The 22,491-nt window shown below is 42.6% G+C and overlaps 1 protein-coding gene across 1 annotated transcript in view; it reads left to right on the top strand.

Annotated features, from left to right (window-relative positions):
• Positions 1 to 7,836: 7,836 nt before the first annotated feature.
• Positions 7,837 to 22,491, top strand: part of LOC126092281 (cuticle protein 7-like) — a 78,055-nt gene continuing 63,400 nt past the window's right edge. The window contains exons 1-3 of the mRNA XM_049907798.1: positions 7,837 to 7,876; positions 13,497 to 13,611; positions 15,819 to 16,106. Of these exons, the coding sequence (XP_049763755.1) occupies positions 7,865 to 7,876; positions 13,497 to 13,611; positions 15,819 to 16,106 (415 nt within the window). The 5' untranslated portion in view covers positions 7,837 to 7,864. The remainder of the gene's footprint in view (positions 7,877 to 13,496; positions 13,612 to 15,818; positions 16,107 to 22,491) is intronic.

The raw sequence follows: 22,491 nt of genomic DNA, 5'->3' as shown, positions 1-22,491 counted from the left end.
TTCCTGTAGATCTCCCTGGACTCAGCCCTAAGGGACGTCGTCCACAACACGTGACGTGAGCGCCGCCGCTCCCACAACAGCTTTGCCCCCTCGCCGCTGCCGCCTCCCTTCTGCCTCTCCCACATCCCACATAAGTGTAGTGTCGAAATCAAAAGTGGAAGTGCAGCTCTCATGTGCTTAAGTGCTCCGTATCCTTTACCGTGTGTGACAAATGAGGTACGAAAATCAAACATCATCGACAGTTAAACGATTGTCTGTGTACAAATTTTGTGTTTTAGTTTTTGTTATGTACAAAAGTACTGTGAACATTGTTCAGTATTTTATATGTTTTCAGTCTGTCTTGTATTTTGTGTGTCTGAAATTGTTGCTTGCAAAGAAAATGTGCAAACACAAAATTCTGTCATTACAGAGAAGCGAAGTATACCAGTTTTGTGTCTTTTGTAATGTATAATTTAAATAACGTCTGTATAAAGAAATGAGCTATGTCTCCCTCAACCCCTCTCTTCTCGTCTCCCTCCCTTTTCCTCTTCCTCTCTCTGTCTCCCCTCTTTTTAAACAAAAATTTACTTTGTTAAATCACACTGCGCCTCTTCCGTCTGTCTAAATGTGTCTAAATGTGATTTGCTTATTTCTTTTTCATTAATATTCATAGGCATGTTTCTGATTCGCATATGTCACCTTCTGTCTTTGCCCCATCATCATGGACACATTGCAAATTACCCTCAAGTGCCTGGCAAAGGATTCATCGAACTACCTTCCCAATAATTCACTATTATTCCATTCACGAACAGCCCACGGCTGAAACGAACACCCATATCTTTCGGTGCGAACTTTGATTTCCCTTATTATCGTTTCTCCCTATGTTACAAAATATCATCGCATTCGGAGCAGAAAATTGGTGATTTAAATTTCATGGGAAGATCCCAGTGCAAAGAGAAACGCCTTTGTTTTAGTGATGTACCCCCAAGTCCCATGTCATATCCCAGGCACTCTCTCCCCTATTTGCCCGTAATAGCCTGCAAATTGTAATTTACTTATATTTCTATTACCCATATATATATATATATATATATATATATATATATATATATATATATATATATATATATATCATTGTGCTCAAAAAAGCAAGTCACTCAACTTAAAATCAATAACGGATAGCACAAGATAAGTAGAACTGCAATATGTAAAAACTTAAATATTTTCGCATGACAAAAACTGAACTGAAATATAAACAATGTCATTGAAAAAATGTGGTGAATCTTTACGAAAGTTAAAAGAATATCAAAAAACATATGACTTTCAACCCAACAAATTATGAAATCATATGAAACGATAAATCTGTGACTAGTCTTTCAAATATGCATAAAAAGCAAATCTTCTGTGAACAATTGTAGCTGTAACAGTGCGTAAATAAAAGGCTTCCGGCATAAGTAATCACCCTCACTCTGCCAACGACCTACTCTAAGACGGTGGAGTAGCGGAGGGAGGTTCAAGGCAGTCTCTTACCCTTGGGGTGAGAGACTGCACCCAAAAGGCGGAAGAATCAGCTATGATCAATGGCATGAGGATGCAGAACGCAATGGAAACGACTGCATTAAAGACAAGTGGCGTGCATCCACAGGACATCTGTCCTGTAATTGAAGAAGAGTAACGATAATCTCTCTAATGGCAAAAGGTTCCGCACTAGTCTCCTATTCGTATCTCCGGGAGGGACTGACAAGGGAAAGGTGGTCATGAGATAAAGATGGAAAATCCAACGAAAGAATAATGACCTACCAGTCGGAGCGTGGAATATCAGAGGTTTGAACATAGTAAGAATTCTAGAAAATGTGAAAAAGTAAACACAAAAAATTAGTGTAGATATAGTAGGCGCTCGTGAAATGAAATGTAAAGAAGACGAAGATTGATTATCAGGCGAATAAAGGGCAATATCAATAGCAGCAGAAAATTACTGGAGTGGTATTTGTAACGAATAGGAAAGTAGGGCAGAGAGTGAGCTACTGTGAACATTTCAATGATGGGATTGTTGTTCTCATCAGACTTGACAGCAAACCAAAGCAGACGACTTGTAGTGCAGGTATATATGCTGACTTCGCAAGCTGAAAATAGAGAGTTGGTAATTCAGTATGTGAAGGGACATGAGAAATCTAATAATCATGGGGGTCTGGAACGCGGTTATTGGGGAAGAAATAGAAGAAATGATTATGAGAATATGGGCTATTCAGTAGGATTGAGAGAGGAGAGACATTGACTTCTGCAATAAATTTCAGCAATTAAAAGCGAATACTCCGTTCAAGAATCACAAGAGCAGGAGGTTTGCTTGGAAACGATCTGGGGACATGGGAATATTGTAGATAGGTTATGTCAGGCTCAGATAGAGACTCAGGAACCAGACATTGGATTGTAAGGCGTACCTAGGAGCAGATATAGCCTCAGATCATGATGAAGAGTAGACTTAAGTTGAAGAGAATCGTGCAGAAGAATGTGTGGAAGAAGTGATATGCTGATGTATTAAGGAATGATGAGAGTTTGAAGTTCACTAAGGATGTGAAAACTGAAGTAAAAAAAACACGAGTAGGTAGTTCAATTGAAGAGGAGCCAACATCTCCAAAGAGGGTAGTTAGAAAGGTTGGACAGTCAGACATAGGTAGGAATGAAGTAAACAGGAAGTACACAGCAGTCAAGGCGAAATAGCTGAAGGAAAATGTGAATAGATAGAAGAAGGAATGATTGTTGGATGGACTGGCCCAGTATAAAGAAAAAGCCTTTGGTGAAATGAAAAGCAAGGACGGTAACATTAAGAGTGCAAATGGAATTCCTCTGTTACACGCAGAGGAAAGAGTGAGTAGGTAGGAAGAGCGCATTTAAGGCTTCTATGAGGGTTAAGACTTGTCTGATGACGTGATAGAGGAAGCAACTGAAGTCGATAAGAAAGACATAGGCGATCTTGTATTAATCAGAGTTTGAAAGAGCTCATGAAGACGAGACCAAGTAAGTCAGAAGGGATAAATAATATGCTATTCGGAATCCCTAAAATCATTGAGGGAAGTGACATCTAAATAACTATACAAGTTGGTTTGTAGAATATATAAGACTGGCGACTACCATCTGACTTTCGGAAAAATATCATTCAGACAGTTCCCAAGAGAGCAAGGTCAGATGGACGCAACAAATATGCACGAACACCTTTACATCTCATGCATCGAAGTTGTTGACAAGAATCATACTAGTAAACAGAATAATGGAAAAGGAACTGAGGATGTGTTAGATAACGATCAGTTTGGCTTTAAGAAAGATAAAGGCACCAGAGAGTCAGTTGTGACCTTGTGCTTGAAACTGGAAGGAAAACTGAAGAAATATCAAGTTACGCTCAATGATTTTGTCAACATAGAAAAAGCGTTCTACAATGTGAATGGGAGCAAGATGTTCGAAATTCTGAGAAAAATTGGACTAAGCTATACGGAAAAACGGGTGGTATACAACATGTTCAAGTGTTCAAGAAGAAAGAGGTAACAATAAGACGAGAAGGAAGAACGAAATGCTCGGATTAAAAGTGGTGTAAGACATAAAAACAGTCTATCGCCCTTTTTGTTCAATCTATTCATCAAAGAAGCAATGATGGCAGTAAAAGAAATGTTCAAGAGTAGGATGAAAATCATCAATGATAAATTCGGTAACGAAATTGTTATCGTCAGTGAAAGTGAAGAAGGATTACGGGATCTGTTGAAGGGAACGAACCATCTAGTAAGTACAGAATATGCACAGAGAGGAAGCCGAAAAAAAGGCAAAGGTAATGAGAAGTTTCAGGGATGTAAATAGCGAGAAAATTATCAAAACTTGAATCAAATCGAAGGAGAAGAAATTAAGGAAATCTTCTGTCTTGGAAGCAACGTAGCCCATGACGGACGGAGGAAGGAGGACATAACAACCACACGAGTACAGGCAAAGAGGGCATTCCTGGACAAGATAAGTCTGCTGGTATCAAACATAAACTATGATTTGAGGAAAACATTTCTATGGAGAACTGGTACTGCATCGTAGCGAATCATGGATAGTGGAAAAAACCTCTACAGAAAGTTTTGAAAATCACGTTGAGTTATAAGGAATTAGTAGGTCCTCCACAGAATCGACGAGGAAAGGAAGAAATGGAAAACACTGACAAAAAGAAGGGACATGTTGACAGGACATGTGTTAAGGCGTGAAGGATTAGCATCTTTATTACTAGAGGGAACTTTAGAGGTAAAAAGCTGTAAGGGATAAAAGAAATTGGAATACATCGCCGGGCGGAGTGGCCGAGCGGTACTAGACGCTTCAGTCTGGAACCGCGAGACCGCTACGGTCGCAGGTTAGAGTCCTGCCTCGGGCATGGATGTGTGTTATGTCCTTAGGTTAGTTAGGTTTAACTAGTTCTAAGTTCTAGAAGATTGATGACCTCAGATGTTGAGTCCCAGAGTGTTCAGAGCCATTTTTGGAATAGATCCAGCAAATAACAGAGGAGGTAAGTTGCAAGTGCCACTCTGAAATGAAGAATTTTGTACAATAGAGGATTTCATGGCTATCCACATTATACCAGTCAGGGTACTGATTACAAAAAGCAAGTCAGAAAGAAAGAAAGGTAGAAGGGCCAAGGCGTCTCACTGCCCTGCGCATAACTCGCGCTGTTGTGTAGAAACTCCAGTCGCGAAAACACTCGCTGCGCCGCCTCACCCTGCGTCCGAAAGTGTAGATGATCTTATTGCTTCGCAGTTACGTCAGCAACATCGGCAGTAAATTACTGAATTAGTTCAATCAGATGCTCTTTTAGTGGCAACTGGCCCAACTATGGTAAACGCTGCCTGCATTGAACTGACATGTACACTGTACTATTGATAAATCAAACTTTTCCATCTTGACAGTGTACTCAGCCAACTTTCTGAAGCTCAATCAATCAAGGTTCAGTTGGCTGGAACCGTTCCTTTATGGCGAAAGGAAACTAGATTTTACCATATCCAGTGCCATTACTTTCCGAAGAATCTCACAAGGAATCTAAGTAATCCCTATATAAACATGCTTACATTTACGTTTACAGGTCCAAAATATAAGACGAGGAAGGGATGCAGTTTTCTGTTTGCAGTCCATTTTGGAGCGACGATGGCTTCAAGCAGTTTAACACAGTTGTTATTGTGATGTACCACCGCACGATGTACCACGTGCTACTTCCCCCAGTAGCCTCTAGTGTATAACTACACTCCTGGAAATGGAAAAAAGAACACATTGACACCGGTGTGTCAGACCCACCATACTTGCTCCGGACACTGCGAGAGGGCTGTACAAGCAATGATCACACGCACGGCACAGCGGACACACCAGGAACCGCGGTGTTGGCCGTCGAATGGCGCTAGCTGCGCAGCATTTGTGCACCGCCGCCGTCAGTGTCAGCCAGTTTGCCGTGGCATACGGAGCTCCATCGCAGTCTTTAACACTGGTAGCATGCCGCGACATCGTGGACGTGAACCGTATGTGCAGTTGACGGACTTTGAGCAAGGGCGTATAGTGGGCATGCGGGAGGCCGGGTGGACGTACCGCCGAATTGCTCAACACGTGGGGCGTGAGGTCTCCACAGTACATCGATGTTGTCGCCAGTGGTCGGCGGAAGGTGCACGTGCCTGTCGACCTGGGACCGGACCGCAGCGACGCACGGATGCACGCCAAGACCATAGGATCCTACGCAGTGCCGTAGGGGACCGCACCGCCACTTCCCAGCACATTAGGGACACTGTTGCTCCTGGGGTATCGGCGAGGACCATTCGCAACCGTCTCCATGAAGCTGGGCTACGGTCCCGCACACCGTTAGGCCGTCTTCCGCTCACGCCCCAACATCGTGCAGCCCGCCTCCAGTGGTGTCGCGACAGGCGTGAATGGAGGGACGAATGGAGACGTGTCGTCTTCAGCGATGAGAGTCGGTTCTGCCTTGGTGCCAATGATGGTCGTATGCGTGTTTGGCGCCGTGCAGGTGAGCGCCACAATCAGGACTGCATACGACCGAGGCACACAGGGCCAACACCCGGCATCATGGTGTGGGGAGCGATCTCCTACACTGGCCGCACACCACTGGTGATCGTCGAGGGGACACTGAATAGTGCACGGTACATCCAAACCGTCATCGAACCCATCGTTCTACCATTCCTAGACCGGCAAGGGAACTTGCTGTTCCAACAGGACAATGCACGTCCGCATGTATCCCGTGCCACCCAACGTGCTCTAGAAGGTGTAAGTCAACTACCCTGGCCAGCAAGATCTCCGGATCTGTCCCCCATTGAGCATGTTTGGGACTGGATGAAGCGTCGTCTCACGCGGTCTGCACGTCCAGCACGAACGCTGGTCCAACTGAGGCGCCAGGTGGAAATGGCATGGCAAGCCGTTCCACAGGACTACATCCAGCATCTCTACGATCGTCTCCATGGGAGAATAGCAGCCTGCATTGCTGCGAAAGGTGGATATACACTGTACTAGTGCCGATATTGTGCATGCTCTGTTGCCTGTGTCTATGTGCCTGTGGTTCTGTCAGTGTGATCAAGTGATGTATCTGACCCCAGGAATGTGTCAATAAAGTTTCCCCTTCCTGGGACAATGAATTCACGGTGTTCTTATTTCAATTTCCAGGAGTGTATATGACTGCCGTTTTTATAGAAGAGCATAATGACCCTTTGTGCTTGGACACACCAAATGAAGCGTGGTCTGCGTTGACATGATACGAAACAAGATCACTCTCCACGGAGAGCGAAAGGGTTCTAGGAGTTCTAAGAGCTACAGTCTGGAACCGCGCGATCGCTACGGTCGGAGGATCGAATCCTGCCTTGGGCATGGATCCTTAGGTTACTTAGGTTTAAGTAGTTCTAAGTTCTAGGGGACTGATGACCTCGGATGTTAAGTCCCATGGTGCTCAGCACCATTTGATTTTACATTACCGGATTCGGCAATTATCTGCTGTCATCTCGCGGTCTATTTTTACAGCGTCACACATTCTTACACAACCATCTTCTTCAGTACAGTAAGTGGTGCTATACAACATGGACATACATTGTACAGCACCACTTAGTGTAATGCAAGAGAACATTACGTAATGATATAAACATAGATCCGAAGGTGGTAAAAGAGAACTGCCGAAATCGGTGATATGCAAGAATAATTGATTTTAGCGATCTTGTGAACTGAAAATTTATTTAGTGTACATGTTACAGTTATTTATTTTTAAAATTTAGTGTTGGAATTTCGGATTTTGTCTTTTACATGCTTCAGAATACGCCTGATATTTTAAAATTACGATAACTGCTGCGGCACAAAATTATCGCTGTCTTCTATTAGAAAATGGCTAAAAGCCAAAAACGTGACAAGAATTTTAATATTAGAACGTGACCATGATGTCCTTTTGTTTATTAAAAAATGTCAATCTAACTTTAATCAGCCAGTTTTAAACTACTAATGATTTATTTCACACTTCGGCATGTTGTTTGTGGATGATTTTTGTCATTGACTGGCTGCCTGGTTGTCAAACAGTTCTCAGTTAATGAGACGGTCATCACCCTCTCTTTGATCATTAGCTGAGGTCTTGACGATATATAGTCGTATTGCAGCGCAGTGACCAACTTGGGAAAGAAGATTTGGAGGTGCGTCTGATGCCACTGCCAGAAACTGGATTCGTGAGTTTCGTCATTCCGCATATTTCTCAAGGTGAGACTGTGCTCCAGAGCGGGCGCCCTCAGGTGGTACGTGGCAGTGGTCAGTCGCGTGGGAGGGGCGCTGGTGGAGTATATAAGAGGCCAGCGCTTCGTCTCGAGTCGTCAGTCCCTCCCCTCTCGGTCGACTGAAGAGAACTCGCATCATGGCTTCTCAGGTGAGCGAGGCGCTGCGATACAAATCGCAGCGATAAGACTTCGATACGAGAATTCTTAGGATAGATAATAGCACATCTCACAGCAACATAGATAGGGCAATAAGCAGGTCAGGTTACTTTAATAACTTGGACACTGTCCCTTCGACTAAACATATTATTATATGAGTATAGTATGGTGTCGAAAGACATTGTAGGATAATTGGTCTTTTGATACTGAGTTGAAGGAAATGCGTATCATTTGGAGTTTTCAATCGAAGTCTTTTTAGTCATTAGTCTTCTGGCTGGATCGATGTGGCTCACCAGGAAATTCTATCTTGTGCCAACCTCTTCATCTCAGAGTAATACTTACACCCTACATAGTAAATTATTTGGCGGATATATTCTAGTCTCTGTGTTCCCCTGTAGCTTTTACTCTCTACAGTTCTCTATAGTAACATGGAAGTTATGCTCTGATGTCTTAACGCATGTCCTACCATCCTGTTCCTTTCTCTTGCCTCAGTTTCCGTATGATCCTTTCTGAGCGGATTCTGTGTACAGCTTCCTCAATTCTTATCAGTGCACCTATTTTTCAACATCCTTCTATAGCATCACATCTCAGCCGGTTAGATTCACCTCTTTTCGGATTTTCCCGCGGCCTTTGGTTCACTCCCATACAATGCAGTGGAACAAATCCCGAGGTACAGGGGGGGGGGGGGTGTAATAGCTTCTGAAGTCTTTCTCTACACTAAATGCAGGTACACAAGTACAGATTTTGTTTCTCCAACATCCATGTTTCAACGTAAGGATAAGGTAGTGTTCTTAGCTAAATTAGGAAGTTCATAAAAAGTGCTATATTTCACAGATGAAAAATCAGGCTGAGAAGCACATCAGATTCCCTTGTAAACCGAAGTCTTTCGTGAGCGATACCTCCAGCAATATTAGAGTTATCTACTTAAAAATGTAGACTGGATAAGTATCAGATTTCGTCTTTTTCCCCCAGACATTTGTAATACATATCTCTGTAGAATTATCGTCGTCACAACTTTTGTACGGAAACGTTTACCACCTATATTTTGACGATAATTTCATTGGTGAATTTGAGCCCACGTCAGTGCAGATGGTTTATTAACCACGCATGACGCTATCTTACATTACTTGGAGTTAGATTGCTCAATACTCGAAACACTGGGCCCGTTACCGGTGACGTGGGTGGAGGTGGGAGGGTGAACAGGGTCTGCACGGAGTCTGGTGTAAGTGGTGCAGGCGGGAGGTGTCTTGTTCAGGTCTCCAGGCTATCATTTATTCTTTCAGCTGCTTGCCTGAAAGGCTTAATGCGAACTTTGGTTTCATTCCTTCAACGAGGGCACGAACAATTCATTTTATCATCCTTGGCAAGAAAGGAATGTTGGAACCATACCGGAGGCCTTCAAGTTTTCTGCTAAAGCGGTTAACTACTCCTTACAAGAAGCGGTTGTCTGGTCTCCTCCTGCGTAACTGTTACTAAGAGAAACATCAGATTATTCAGCGGTTAAAAATTCAAAATATTTTCACATCTCAGAAATGTTGCGACAATCTTCGAGGGGTTATAGAGGGTGTCTTGAGGAAAAAATCGGGGATAGGAAACGTCATCCTGCTTCGGTAGCACACGTGATTTTGTACGCAGACGGATCGTTGGCGGATCGTCTCGCAAAGTTGTTTGTTATTCAGTGATCGCGACTGAATCCCACGACTGCCTGTGGAGAAGATGGAGTTAGTTGCTTGGTAAATAGACCGTGTTTATTATGAATTCGGTGCTCTGTTGCCTTAGTGGGTACTGTTTAGATAAGGACTTCTATCTGCAGTATATTCTTCTCCTGTATACCGAGAAACACTGACCTGTTAGAGGATAACAAGAGAAAAATAAACCGCCGATGGAAAACCGTGGCCGTATCCTTACATTATGCTACTGAGTAAACGGTACATTACCTTTGCTGAACTTATAGTGTGTCTGTATCGACTATCTAGTTGTTCATGAAATTCCAAGGATTTCACTAGCTTAGGATTACTTCCTAGACCAGAGTTCCTAGTCTAAAATTGTTGTATTTCGACTCCCTTATCGACTCCTTTATTTTGTGCGAATCCTTTTGAAACCACCCTGCGTATAATCTGATAGTCACTATTCAATACATGGTGGAAGTTACTTAGACCTAATATTAACCATTTGTATTCTGTTCAATTTGCGTATGAAGCAAGAAGAAAAACGACTGTATTTTTAAGTACGGATGGCGAAAAAACAAGCTACAGTAAAGTGGAGAGTATTTGTTTCAAGTGTTAAAGTTTTCTCTCCATTTTACTTGCTTATTGAGCAAGTGAAAATGGCCATCTCTGTAGTCTCTCATTCTGATTATCTCTTTGCAAGATGTACGATGCAAATATGTCAATTGTTCCACACTATTCCTCGAAATTATGTCCCCAAAACTTACCCAACAGCTTCATGATATAATTTCCCATTTACTCCACAGTTGCCTATTTACATTCCCCAAACATATGTGTGCTGGCATAAGCCGACACCGGTCGGCAAAGATGGAGCAAACATCGATTAGTAGGCGCACGATCAAGAACGCCTATCACGAGAGAGGCCGGAGACACACTGACAAGCAACATGCCGCCAACGCCCTCTCAAAAGCATGTGATTAGACCGCAGCCGCTGACTGGAATGCATCACTGACCCACTCTTTCAGGTTGGCTTGTGTCAGTATCGGCACAAGCTACGACAGTACATAGCTACCAGATTGGTGATTATTGTGGGACTGGCATGTTGTGTCGCATCAAACCACTCAAAAGACTGATGACTAAGAGAAAGGGTTGTCTTCGAAACTGCAGTTACCTTATCATAGAGTAATTCATTCTGAATTGGAACGAATGTTCACGTTATGCGGCACAGCACTTGATCGAAAGTTCTGTACAGCTAGCTTATTAGCTAGCAGAGCATGTATTGCACCGCTTACCATTTAGTACAGATATTTTTCTAATTAAATCGAATTCCATTCTTGGATTAGAATTCAGTGCGTTGATGACACACAAAAATTTGAAGTTGTCTACTGGACAGGGTGTCTTATTTTGTCTTTCGCTGTGTGTTCTCAACTCAAGACTTGTAATGTTATGTGTGCCTCACTGGTTTTTTTTTAACTAATTTGAGCCTGATTTTATTCTGAGAAGCTCAGTAGTGTATGTAAATACCGTAAATGTAAATCTGATTCAAAAAGTACTTGAAGTGAAGTAGAGCGCAGCTGGACAGCAAGAAACTCTTTAGCGCGCAATCCCCGCAACGATAGTAGTTGGAAATCTTTGAGTCTGGACTCCATAAAAAAAAGAAGACAATTGATTTATTAAAAAAAAGAGAATTGTTTATCTGTATCTTGTGGAAAGAGGACGTGTTGGTAGGTCGTCGCACAGAATGTATTGTTACATTTAATGAAAATTTATATTTTAGTGATAAAACCGAGTAAAGTGTGTGTAAGAGTTGCCAAACGTTTATGTATACAAATTTTCTGGAAGTGAAGAATGGAAATATCTTTTTTTTGGAAAAGAAGGGGAACTTCATTATCGTCACCGTGTATCAAACGACAGAATTGTAAGTAAGTGTACAAAGTTCACTAAAATTTAGGAAAAGAAACGCATTCTCTATAGTTTTCGTACAGTAAGTAACAACCTCTCATAATTTCTTAATTACAGTCATTGGACTCAAAGCCATAAGCAATACTGCCAAGTAACTAACAGATACGTATTTTAAACCTTAAAGAACAATTGTAATATGTCACCAACTGGTGCAGAAGCTGATCATTCAAGGAGGCAGTAACCAAAATTCAGGTACCAGTTACGACTTCAAGTAAAAATCTCAATCAAAAATGAATCTCTCTCTCTCTCCCTCTCTCCAAACACATATATAAATATTCATATGATTAAGATAAAAGTCATTTTATAGGATAGAAGCCGTCGTAACTTAGCACAGGATCTCTCTCAATCAGAGAGAAATGCCTCCTGACTTTAGTGTTATTTTGCAAGAAAAATAGGCATCATATACATACGATAACAGCTGCAGCATTCTCGATTGCTTTGTAGTTTTGAAATATCATCACGAACTTTATACACAATTTTGTTGCGCCTTGTATACCACTGCGGTAAAAGTAATAGCCCTGTTTCCTGAGCCAGTGGCGCACAGAATATTTCAATGTGCCTGTATCTTAAATACAATGCACCCGATGACCTTTTTTGAGTAGAGTGAAAAGATGGAAGTCTGATGTTGTAATGGCAGATGGTCTGGTCAACACGTTAGGTGTTGTGTGATGTTTCTGCAGTCGCTGGCTGGTTGCTCCTCGGTGTATCAGCCAGTTGTGCCTGCCCTTCAGATTCTCTACAGTGACGACACCACCGTTTATTGCTGCTGATGTCCACTGTAGCATTCCATGTATCTTTCCTCCCTAATGTGGGGAGGAATTCAATCACAGAACGCTGTGCTGAATGTACATCAGCATCGGCCAGTTTCTAATCGTATACAGTGCTGGCATATGTTGATGTTGGACTCTTTCTGCTGGAATGGGCTGTAGAAGAAGGTTTTCAAAGGTGCACCAAATTCGTGATTAATATATTACCAAGTTAACGAAGGAGGAAAAAAAATGAAAAAATTGGCTGAATTGCTTTCCAACTTGCTCTTGTATATACGTTCCGAACACTGCAGTCCTTTCCCGCTGTAACTTAGCCACGTAGGCATGCTTGGACAGCGCAATACTTTGGACACTGTCGGCCAGTTGGAAGTATCTAGGTTAGATCATTCCTGTTCACTGTAAGTTAGAGACTGCCAAATAGATGTAAAACACACTGTATCAAAGGCATTAGGTTTATATGTTACGTATATCGTTGGGGCTGCGCAGGGTCCTCATTCCTCACCATATTGATTATACCTGTCTGAAAAAGCGCCTGGAAAACCCTGTAGCGATCTTAGTCTCTCTGACGGTGTGTGGAGCGTGTTAGGGTAGTGATATCTATTCCGTACTGTTCGCGAAAGCTCGCACATAGATTCCCGTTTGGCGAACTATTTTGACCTGTCACAAGTGAACAAATTTATCCAAGTTTCCAACGAAACTCTGAAGGTTGTAGCGAAGATGTTACTTCCGCGGATGAATAACAATACATGGACACTCGGCAGTAATGAAGATTTGTAGCAGAATAAAGATGTTGGTGAATAGGAGCATACCTAACATCTTACTGCCGACTGCCTAACATCTTACTGCCGACAGCCTAACATCTTACTGCCGACTACCGACTAGTATCTCTCTCCCGTTATCCAAACTCTACAGAGGCTCCCGTACACACCTTGTTGGACAGTGGCACTGAAGGACAGAGATGGGCCTAGTCAGAACATTTAACTTCTTTCCTGAGTGTGTCTCCCTTTGTTCAATAGTGTGCACGATGCAATGAAACAGCTAAACTCTCGTCTAGTTTATTCTCTGTTAAAACCCGAACGTGATCTGACACACTGTCAACGCCGCAGAAAGCGCGTGTGCCGTACATGAAACACAAAGTATATAGTGACGATGGAGGTCAGGTTTAGAGCTGTGCTTTTGCGTTGATCAGTTAGTGACAGAAGCTGTATTTCCCGCAGGCGGTGCTGCTGTGCGCGTGTGCGGCGGTGGGCGTGGCTACAGCGGGCTTCCTCGGCTCCCCGGCCGTCTCCTACTCGGCGGCTCCCGCTGTCCACGCGGCCCCGGCGCTTCCAGGTAAGAGTGCAGCACCCGTCTGCAAGCTGCCAGCACGGTCTGGTAACTATTCTTATTCACAAGCCCTACAACAAAGTTAACTTTGTAAATAATTAAGCAAGTTTCCCATTTGAGATGCATATAACGTTTTTATTGTAATAATATTATATTATGATAATAATATAATTCATTTCTTTCCACATCAGATGAGTGCAACAAGTATTCTTTGACTGTATTACTATTGTCTTGGTACATTCAAAATCCGATAGGCATCTTTAGTTGTTTAGACATAAAATTTATATGTACAAACAGCTAAATATGCCCATTGAATGTCGAATGTACCAAGACAATAGTAACACAGTACATTGATCTGATGTAAAAAGAAATGTATTATCTACAGCGAAACATTACAAACGGATGCAATGGTTTAATAATGAACTAAAATGTTCGAAAATGGACACTAATAAAAATAGCATGAGCAACGCTGACGGGAACCTTAATTAATGAACGACAAATATATTCAGTTACTGACCCAGATCCCACAAAAATGTAGCCATTACATAAAGTTTACTTTTGTTACTTCTTCTTCTTTCTTTCTTCCTCGATTTCGGTCATCTGTGCCTTTTTATATGATACACTGTTTCTTTACTAATTCACTGTGTTGATTCGTTCTTTCATTTGTCCGCAAAGGGATGTGCTGTTTCTTGCGAAAACCCCAGAACTTTCTAATCTTGTTTATAAAAGCTGCCCTCTCTAGAATTTTTGCTTTTGTATCGGTAATTGCTGCTAAGTCCTTTTCCGTTTACCTGGACCAACTGATGTACGTTTTGGGATTTTTATCGAAATGGTCAAATACGGTTTTTAGCCAGTCTTCGCAGGTTCCCTAGAACCAAGTGATCATAAAAAGTAATCCTCCTTTCTTTGAGCATGATATAGTTTTCCAGTTTGAGAGTGGATTTCCTAATTACTTCTTCTCATCCACGTACTACTTCTTTTCTTGGACTAAGTATTTTCCGTAGTACCTTTTTCTCTACCTCCATTTCTTCTCCCTTTTTGCTGAGGATCACACCTTCCGCTTCATAAACCCACTCCAGTTTTATGAAAGTGGTGTGGTACTCTACATTTATTTTTAGCGAGAGGGATTTTTGTTGTAAATATCGTTCGTTAACTGTTAGGCTATTTGTATTGTCGGTTATCTCTTTTTTTTTTTGCTTCTTTATCTTGATCGTTTTCCCGTATTATATCTTGTGAGAACTCAAATTTATTCATTCTGTTGATAGTAAAGTATCTTGTGCTACCGGAGTGTTCGTTATAAATTCTGTGTTCTCGTAAGAAAAACGTGTAAACTGCCCTATCCTGTCGCCACTTCCAACAGACTGATTTGCTCAGTTGCTGAATCGACTTTTTTAACGTCAAGAGAGGTTACAATGGCCTTATGGCATTCTTGTCCAGCGAATGAGTACTTGTATGAAGATTTCTATACACCTAATACGACCTTGAACAGTTTTAATTCATTTTCAAAAGAATTTTTAAAGGAATTTTTAAGATAACGTTAGAGAATTTTTGGGAAGTTAATTAGGTACATTTTTTTGTAGTTACATATTCCATAGATCATTTGAATGATTCTTTCATCGATATGATGTGGAATGAGTCAGTTTGCAGGAGAGTATATATATATATATATATATATATATATATATATATATATACTAGCGTAGCTTTTGAAGAGGTATCTACATGAAGACCGTGGGTAAAGACCACTTGCTATTCTTACTACTGGCTGTTGTGCAATCTATGCTTTCTTTGTAAGTGATGAGTTACTCGGGGAAATTATTCCGCAGGACATTAATGAATGGAAATATGCAAATAATGTCAGGAGATTGATAAGTTTGTTTGCAAGATTAGCAATTATGTGAACAGCAAAAGTAGCTGAACTCAATTATTTGAGAACCTCAGTAATATGCTTCTCAAACAATTTATTTCCTTACAGTTCCCATACAGTTCCAATTCGTTTCCTCCTCCCTATCCGACTGCATCAGTTGTTTTGTCAGTCAGTACAGAAAGGGCACAATTATAGCGACGTTTGTCACAGGCTCAGCATCCTTCCCTGCATATAATAGTTATTTTTATGGTCCACTTTTGTGTTCTGGAGGACTGCGGCAGTATTGTAAGCGGGCGAGTGCCAAGTGTAGTGACTAGCGTCGAATAATCGTCACCGTTGCCGACAGGAGCGCTGGCGGCGGCCGGGGCTGACGCGGACTACGACCCGAACCCGCAGTACAGCTTCAGCTACAGCGTGAGCGACGCGCTGACGGGCGACGCCAAGCAGCAGCAGGAGAGCCGCAGCGGCGACGCCGTGCAGGGCAGCTACAGCGTCGTCGAGCCGGACGGCGCCGTCCGCACCGTGCAGTACTCGGCCGCGCCCGGCGCCGGCTTCAACGCCGTCGTCTCCCGCTCCGGCGGCGCGCCACCGCCTCCCGCAGCCGCCAGGGTCGCCGCACCCGCGCCCCTGCCCGGTGGGTACCACTCCGGCGTCGCCGTAGTAGCTGAGATGTAAAGTCACCTAACGTACGAAATAACATCTTAAAGAGTATCAAACCACTGAAGTTAAAGTCTTCTGCGTTGCTAGACCGCGTCATATTTCTTCTAAACGATCGACGTTTCGAACCGTCTGCTGGGATCTTCTTCAGAATCATTTTCATACGCACAATGAATTATTTTTCAGTATACACGTTCACAGTGGTCAGAAACAGTGTGGAAAGTTTGTATGCGTGTTGCAGCGTAGGTTACGGCGAGAAATAATTGCTAAGAACGTAATTCGGTAGTTTGCGCTGTTTCTCAGTTACTTAGCATCTAAATTAGCCAATCCGGCCGTTGCGAGCGCAAATTCAAGCGACCCGGCAGAGACCGTGTCGTCAAACGTGTTCTCCCTTTGGTTTTCTAAAACCGAACAAGAGAGTTATATAAATATCTGAAATGGAACGATAGTAAAGATCGAACCTGAGACAGACGCTGAGCAGTCGCTTCTGCTGTGATCTTACCTATGAGAACAACTGACGCTATTTGCATCTGGTGAGCCGCTTGATCCTGAGTTTGCAACGTCCACACTGACCAGATTAAATACTAATTAACTTTAAAACGGTGCAACGTATCGACAGTTATTCTAAACAATTATTTCTCTGTACACCATAACCTGCAACATCCTTACAAGCTTTCTAGGCTCTTTCCATCCACTCTGTATACCTTGAGATCAAATACCGCCAGACACTTTTAAGACTTCGTAATTCTTTTTTCACCCAGATGAACTGTGCGAAAGTCTTCACTAAACTAAGAATTGTCTCTTTTCATAGCAGTAACTGATATGGCTGGTAGGCTACAACGGGGAGCTTTAAGGTGCTGAAATCAACATGTCGAAGAAGAAGAAGAACTTCAAAACTTTTATTCGTCCAAGAGACATTCCAACGGCATTCCAGAACAAACAAGAGAAAAATGTAACACGACCTGGTTTACCTTCTTCCAAAGCGGTAATCATACGAATGACTCTTAGTTATTCTCTTAAACGTTTACGAAAATTTAAAAATAATTGCACATTCGGTCTTTATCTCTTATAAACAGAGAGAGAATCAATAGTAACAGAATTCAGATGTGGCATAAGAAATTTCCGTTGGCCAATATACGAGATAATGAAATGCTGACTTCGCTCGGTTCCTCCATTCAGCTCGGGAGACTTACATCAGGACACTTATAGTGTAAACGCTGAAACAACTTAACCCCAAGGTAACAACAGAAATGAATTACAGATCGCACACACTTTCAGACCTGAAGTGTGAACAATTCGTTCTTGTGTTTTGAGTCAGTAACCTTCCATTAAAAAGATTGTGACAATTTGACAATCAGTATTTAAAAGAGAAAAAAAGAATTATAAAGTTTAACCCTTCATGGAACTTTTAAGCATGGGCTCTTCTCTACGCAAACACGCAATGTAAAAATGATTGATTCTTTTCTTCACCTGTCCTTCAATGCGCAAAATAGTAAAAGAGTTTCATTTTTGCCAAAGTGTTGCATATTACAAGTTGGTTCACAAATAGTTCGGGCATGTTCCGATAACTCGGAATGCTGATCCACTTTGAGGACAAAGATAAATAGAGAAATCACTAGTCAAAGCTAGAAGCTGCATTAAATTTCTATTATAAGGATTGGGTCAAAGAAGTGGTTTTCGCAAATCACAGACAGTAGCAAAATCACACGTAACAAAAGGTGCTCATCGTTCTCTTGCTGTACCTGTCCTTAGCTGTATATTAAATAGTGGCTGCTAGGCATCTACAAAGCAAAGCATGAGAAATGAGAAATGTCCAGACGCTGAAGATACAAACTGGAGAACACGAAATCAGTGGCAAGCAATTATTTGTTTCATTGACATACCTTTCACAGTTACGGATCATCATCAACAACACGGGGAACCGAACTCCGACCTCTGTGAACAAAAACCCTACCTACCAAGCGGAACAGCAACAAAAGAATCCTCAGCAGAGAGCACGCGTGCAGCTAAATCTGCGCTGCGAGTCCCTGCCTGCCCCTGACGTGATGTTGGCGAAACGTTCGCTGTTGTATGAAGTACAGACAAGTTTAATCAGCAGCAGGCATCGATAATAACGCACGAATGGATCAAATATCGATATCGACTTCTCTTTTTCAAATGGATTAATAGTAATTGCTGCTGCTAGTTTAGTGGTTCTAAAAGAGAGAAATTGAACGACGCTTCAGTCTTCAGTATCTAATTACTAGTTTCGGCGTAAACACAATATTTAGAACTTAAGATTTATCTGTTCTGAACATGAAACCGATTTGCTGTTAAATCAAAATTCGGTTCGAAAAATTTTAGCTGATACTAATATCTCTTCAATTATTATAGCTGTGTAAAGAGAGTATGCTTCATTTAGTGACATCTTAAATAGTTTGAGAAACGTATGCGGTGAACTATTTATACTTAGGTCAATTTTCGTATATGCTTTAACATCAGGGAAGGGCAGTTCACCAGATATTGTACAGGAAATAGAAAGAAAAAAAAAAGGGAATTGTCACTGCTAGTGTTTGGCAGCTCCTGCTCCGGTTTGTAGTGGTAAAATTTCGCAGCTTTGTATTACTTCCGTTGCGCTTGTGGTGAGCGGCCTCTGTTTCTTTGTATTGCATAAGATGATGCCCAATGTCTATAATTAAAGTGTAGCTACTGGCAGAGGTCCAGCATCGGCTGTAATTATCGTATGGCAGCGAAATGTGGTAGATATTCTAATACGTTAATGCGGAATCAGTTTACTCTCGAGAATGTTAATCCAAATTCTCGCAACCATGTGTAAATCTGCGCCGTGAATGCAAGAAAAATATAGAAATGGTTAGATATGTAATGGATTAGGAAAGGAATGTGCTCAGAAAAAGTCAAATAAGTGAGAAGGGCAAGATGTTGATTGAGCCGGTTACACAATTTGTTCAACTGAGTTGCGAAGACGTAGACGAGATGCTGTACAGCACCAGATTTTCACCTAGTGGCCAAAATTGGAACAAATATTTTTCGCACAAACAGTCCTGTTGGAAGAACATCCGCAACAGAGCGTTATACCAGAGGTTGAAAATACCGTTTCAGTTGCAAATTTCTTTTACCTGCACGACCGCTTTCAGGCTCTCAAAAGCCCATCCTCAGGTGTCGCAACTGTGCTGTGGCCCCCGAGCGCCGCGATCGACGTGTACTAGGTGCGGGGTGCTATCTCCCTGTTCTGCGCTCATAGGTGGCACCCCGCACCTAGTACACGTCGATCGCGGCGCTCGGGGGCCACAGCACAGCTGCGACACCTGAGGATGGGCTTTTGAGAGGCTGAAAGCGGTCGTGCAGGTAAAAGAAATTTGCAACTGAAACGGTATTTTCAACCTCTGGTAATTTTTTTCAGTTTTAATCGGTTCCGAATCGGTTTGCATTAGCATGTGTGCCAAGTTTTTCTGCCATCCGACGATTGCAGCCCACACTGGAGATCCGTGAGTAGCTTTACTTTAATTGTAACCACCCGTTATGTTTTTGTCTTGGTTTACTAAAACTGATAAACAATTTCGACTTTAAAGCCACCACATCTAAAAATTATAAGATACTGGTGATGTCGGCAAAGCTGAAATCGGTTAGCAATTTCAGTAATGTAACATATAACCAATACATAGACTTTTATTATCTAATCCTATTCAGAGGTCGCCGGAGTCTTAGCGAGGTCCAAACGGCCTCATTCCGCGCCTTTGTCTTACATCCGTCGTGCTTGTTATGTTGCAGGTCTGCCCGCCGCCCTGCCGCGGTTGGCGCCTCTGCCGGCCCCCGCCGCCCCCGCGGTCGCCATCGCCAAGGCTCCCGCACTCTTCGCCGCCCCCGCAGTAGTCGCTGCCCCCGCCAAGGCCGCCCCACCGCCCCCAGCCGCTCTGCACGGCACGCCGCTGAAGAGCTCGCACACCGCCGTCACCACGTCACACGCCAGCTACCACTACTGAGGAGCACCGTCACGTCTTGTGTGTAAATACGTCGTAGCATCCGTTAAGTTGTAACATATTGTGCAAACTATTTAAAAACTCAAATAAAAAAAAGAATTCCCTTGAATATATGTGTCTGTTCTTCTAACAATCTAAGTAGCAACCAATTTCCTTGCAGGATGATTAATATACAACACAAAAGCTACACAGTTAAATAATAATACAAAAACTTTGTTCGAAGCCCGTACGCTCGAGAATCAGTGTGCCAAGTAGGCAAAATCTTCGTGAACCCTGAGGCAATTATCCCACCGACATGCCAGGCTGATGGTACCCATATGGTAAAGCACTGTGTCCTGCTGCGTGAAGAAGTCAGTGCTGCCTCTTTGTTCGACAAGAGTCGCCGACCCTTGAAGGCCGTTTAAAGGAGCATACGCGTGTTAATCGCATGGGAAGACATCAGGACTACAGGACGGGTGCTTTCTGCCTCCATCGTGAGTTGGCGTAGCTTTAGCTTTATGAAATTTGCTTTGTGAGAACGTGCGTTACCATGACACACCAACTCCCCTTGGCGCACCACTCCACAACGGTGGTTGTCGACAGGTGTCCTGCCCCTTACACATTCTTCATTGTCAGATGGAAGTCTACCGGTGTTTGTCCTTACGCAGCAACGAAAAGAATAACAGCACGTTGGCACTGTGTGGCCGAATTTGGTCATAACGTCGCAATATTTGCCTCACGCACATCAGAAATATACGAATGCCATACTGATCCCTTGCCTATACGTCGTAACGTGTGCACCCGTGCCGGAGTTGCACTACGTTGCATAAACACTGCAGCAACGCCCTCAAACGGTAATTGTTTGATCGCCTGCTTATAGTATTTAGTGTTTTAGCGCGCTAAATGATGAGGCGAACAGTGCACTTGCACCGCTAAATGGTGAAGCGAACAGTGTACTTGCACGAGGTAAATAGAGACGAAATTGGTCAAATATAAGAAGAAAACAGTAAATTTACAAACTACGCTTTATCAAGAAACAAGAATTGAAAATAGATCACCAGCATCTGGATATTCTTAAAAGACCGTCCAAAGATGCAGATAAATCATAGCAGAAGAACTACGTAAAATCAAGCATAAAGTACCAGTAGGTTTAAGGAGGGCTCATTACTGCGTCTGTGTGACTAGTTATAAAAGACAGGGTGACGTAGCCACTCATCCCACACTACTGTCTATCATTCACGACATACAGAACCTTAAAATACGAACTACACACGCCTCATCATTTAAAATAGATGGCAGATTCTTTGGAGGACCCATGTCTCCCTCAGGTTTTCATACAAAAGACAATTAGAATATACCGTATCGACACCCGTGTTTCACATCTCTGTCACATCGGTGGCCCTTCCTGCCGTAAGGGAAAGCCATATGCTAACGAAAAATGTTCCCCTCTGTGCCTTGCAAGGGTTACTTCTTCAGCTGATCGTGGTCAGAGCGAGATTTTACTGACAGCAGCCCCCTGCTGTTCAGTTTAAGTTTCTGATGGCTGTAGAAAGGCACATCACTAAAATATTACAGTTCCTTAATTGCTTCCACTGAGTCAATAACACATTGCCTTTCAGGATCCCATAAGAGCTGATTGCCTGCAGGGATACAGAGCAGCAAGCATGTAGAAGGAATCAAGCGTTCTTTGAAGCTATGAGTCCTTGAACCCAACTGAGCCGCGTGGGATTAGCCGAGCGGTCTAGGGCGCTGCAGTCATGGACTGTGCGGCTGATCCCGGCGGAGGTTCGAGTCCTCCCTCAGGCATCCCTCTTAGGATAATTTAGGTTAAGTTGTGTGTAAGCTTAAGGACTGACGACCTTAGCTGTTTAGTCCCATAAGATTTCACACTCACACAACCCAACTGAAAATTTTCTTTCTCTTACCTACATAAGGAAAAGAGGTCGTCGAGGGCATCTTGCATCCTCCCACCAGCTTTATACACGTGACCAATAGCGAGAAGGATACTTGGAGATCACAGCACGTTGTGAGTTTCTTGCCATAACCTCATCTCATGTGATCCATTGGCCTCAGCGTAGCAAACCATTCCACATAGTACATGGGTGACATGTTATCGATGATAAGACTAGCTGGTGATATTGCTATCTACAGTGAATGTGAAGAAGAATTAGAGTACAGAATATGGACTGAGATTACAGAATACGGATTCAGAGTACAGAATACAGATTGAGAGTACAGAATATGGATTGAGAGTAAACTGGGAAACAGACAAACGTAATGAGGTGCAGCAGAAATTAAAATAGGCAGATACTAACTTCTTGAAAATTGGTGATCACGAAGTAGTCTATGTTAAAAATGACGAACGATGCAAGGAGGATGTGAAAAGTAGACTAGGACATGCAAGGA

This window comes from Schistocerca cancellata, chromosome 7, assembly GCF_023864275.1.
Source record: "Schistocerca cancellata isolate TAMUIC-IGC-003103 chromosome 7, iqSchCanc2.1, whole genome shotgun sequence".
NCBI classification, from domain to species: domain Eukaryota; kingdom Metazoa; phylum Arthropoda; class Insecta; order Orthoptera; family Acrididae; genus Schistocerca; species Schistocerca cancellata.
This window is presented reverse-complemented; position numbering and strand designations above follow the sequence as displayed.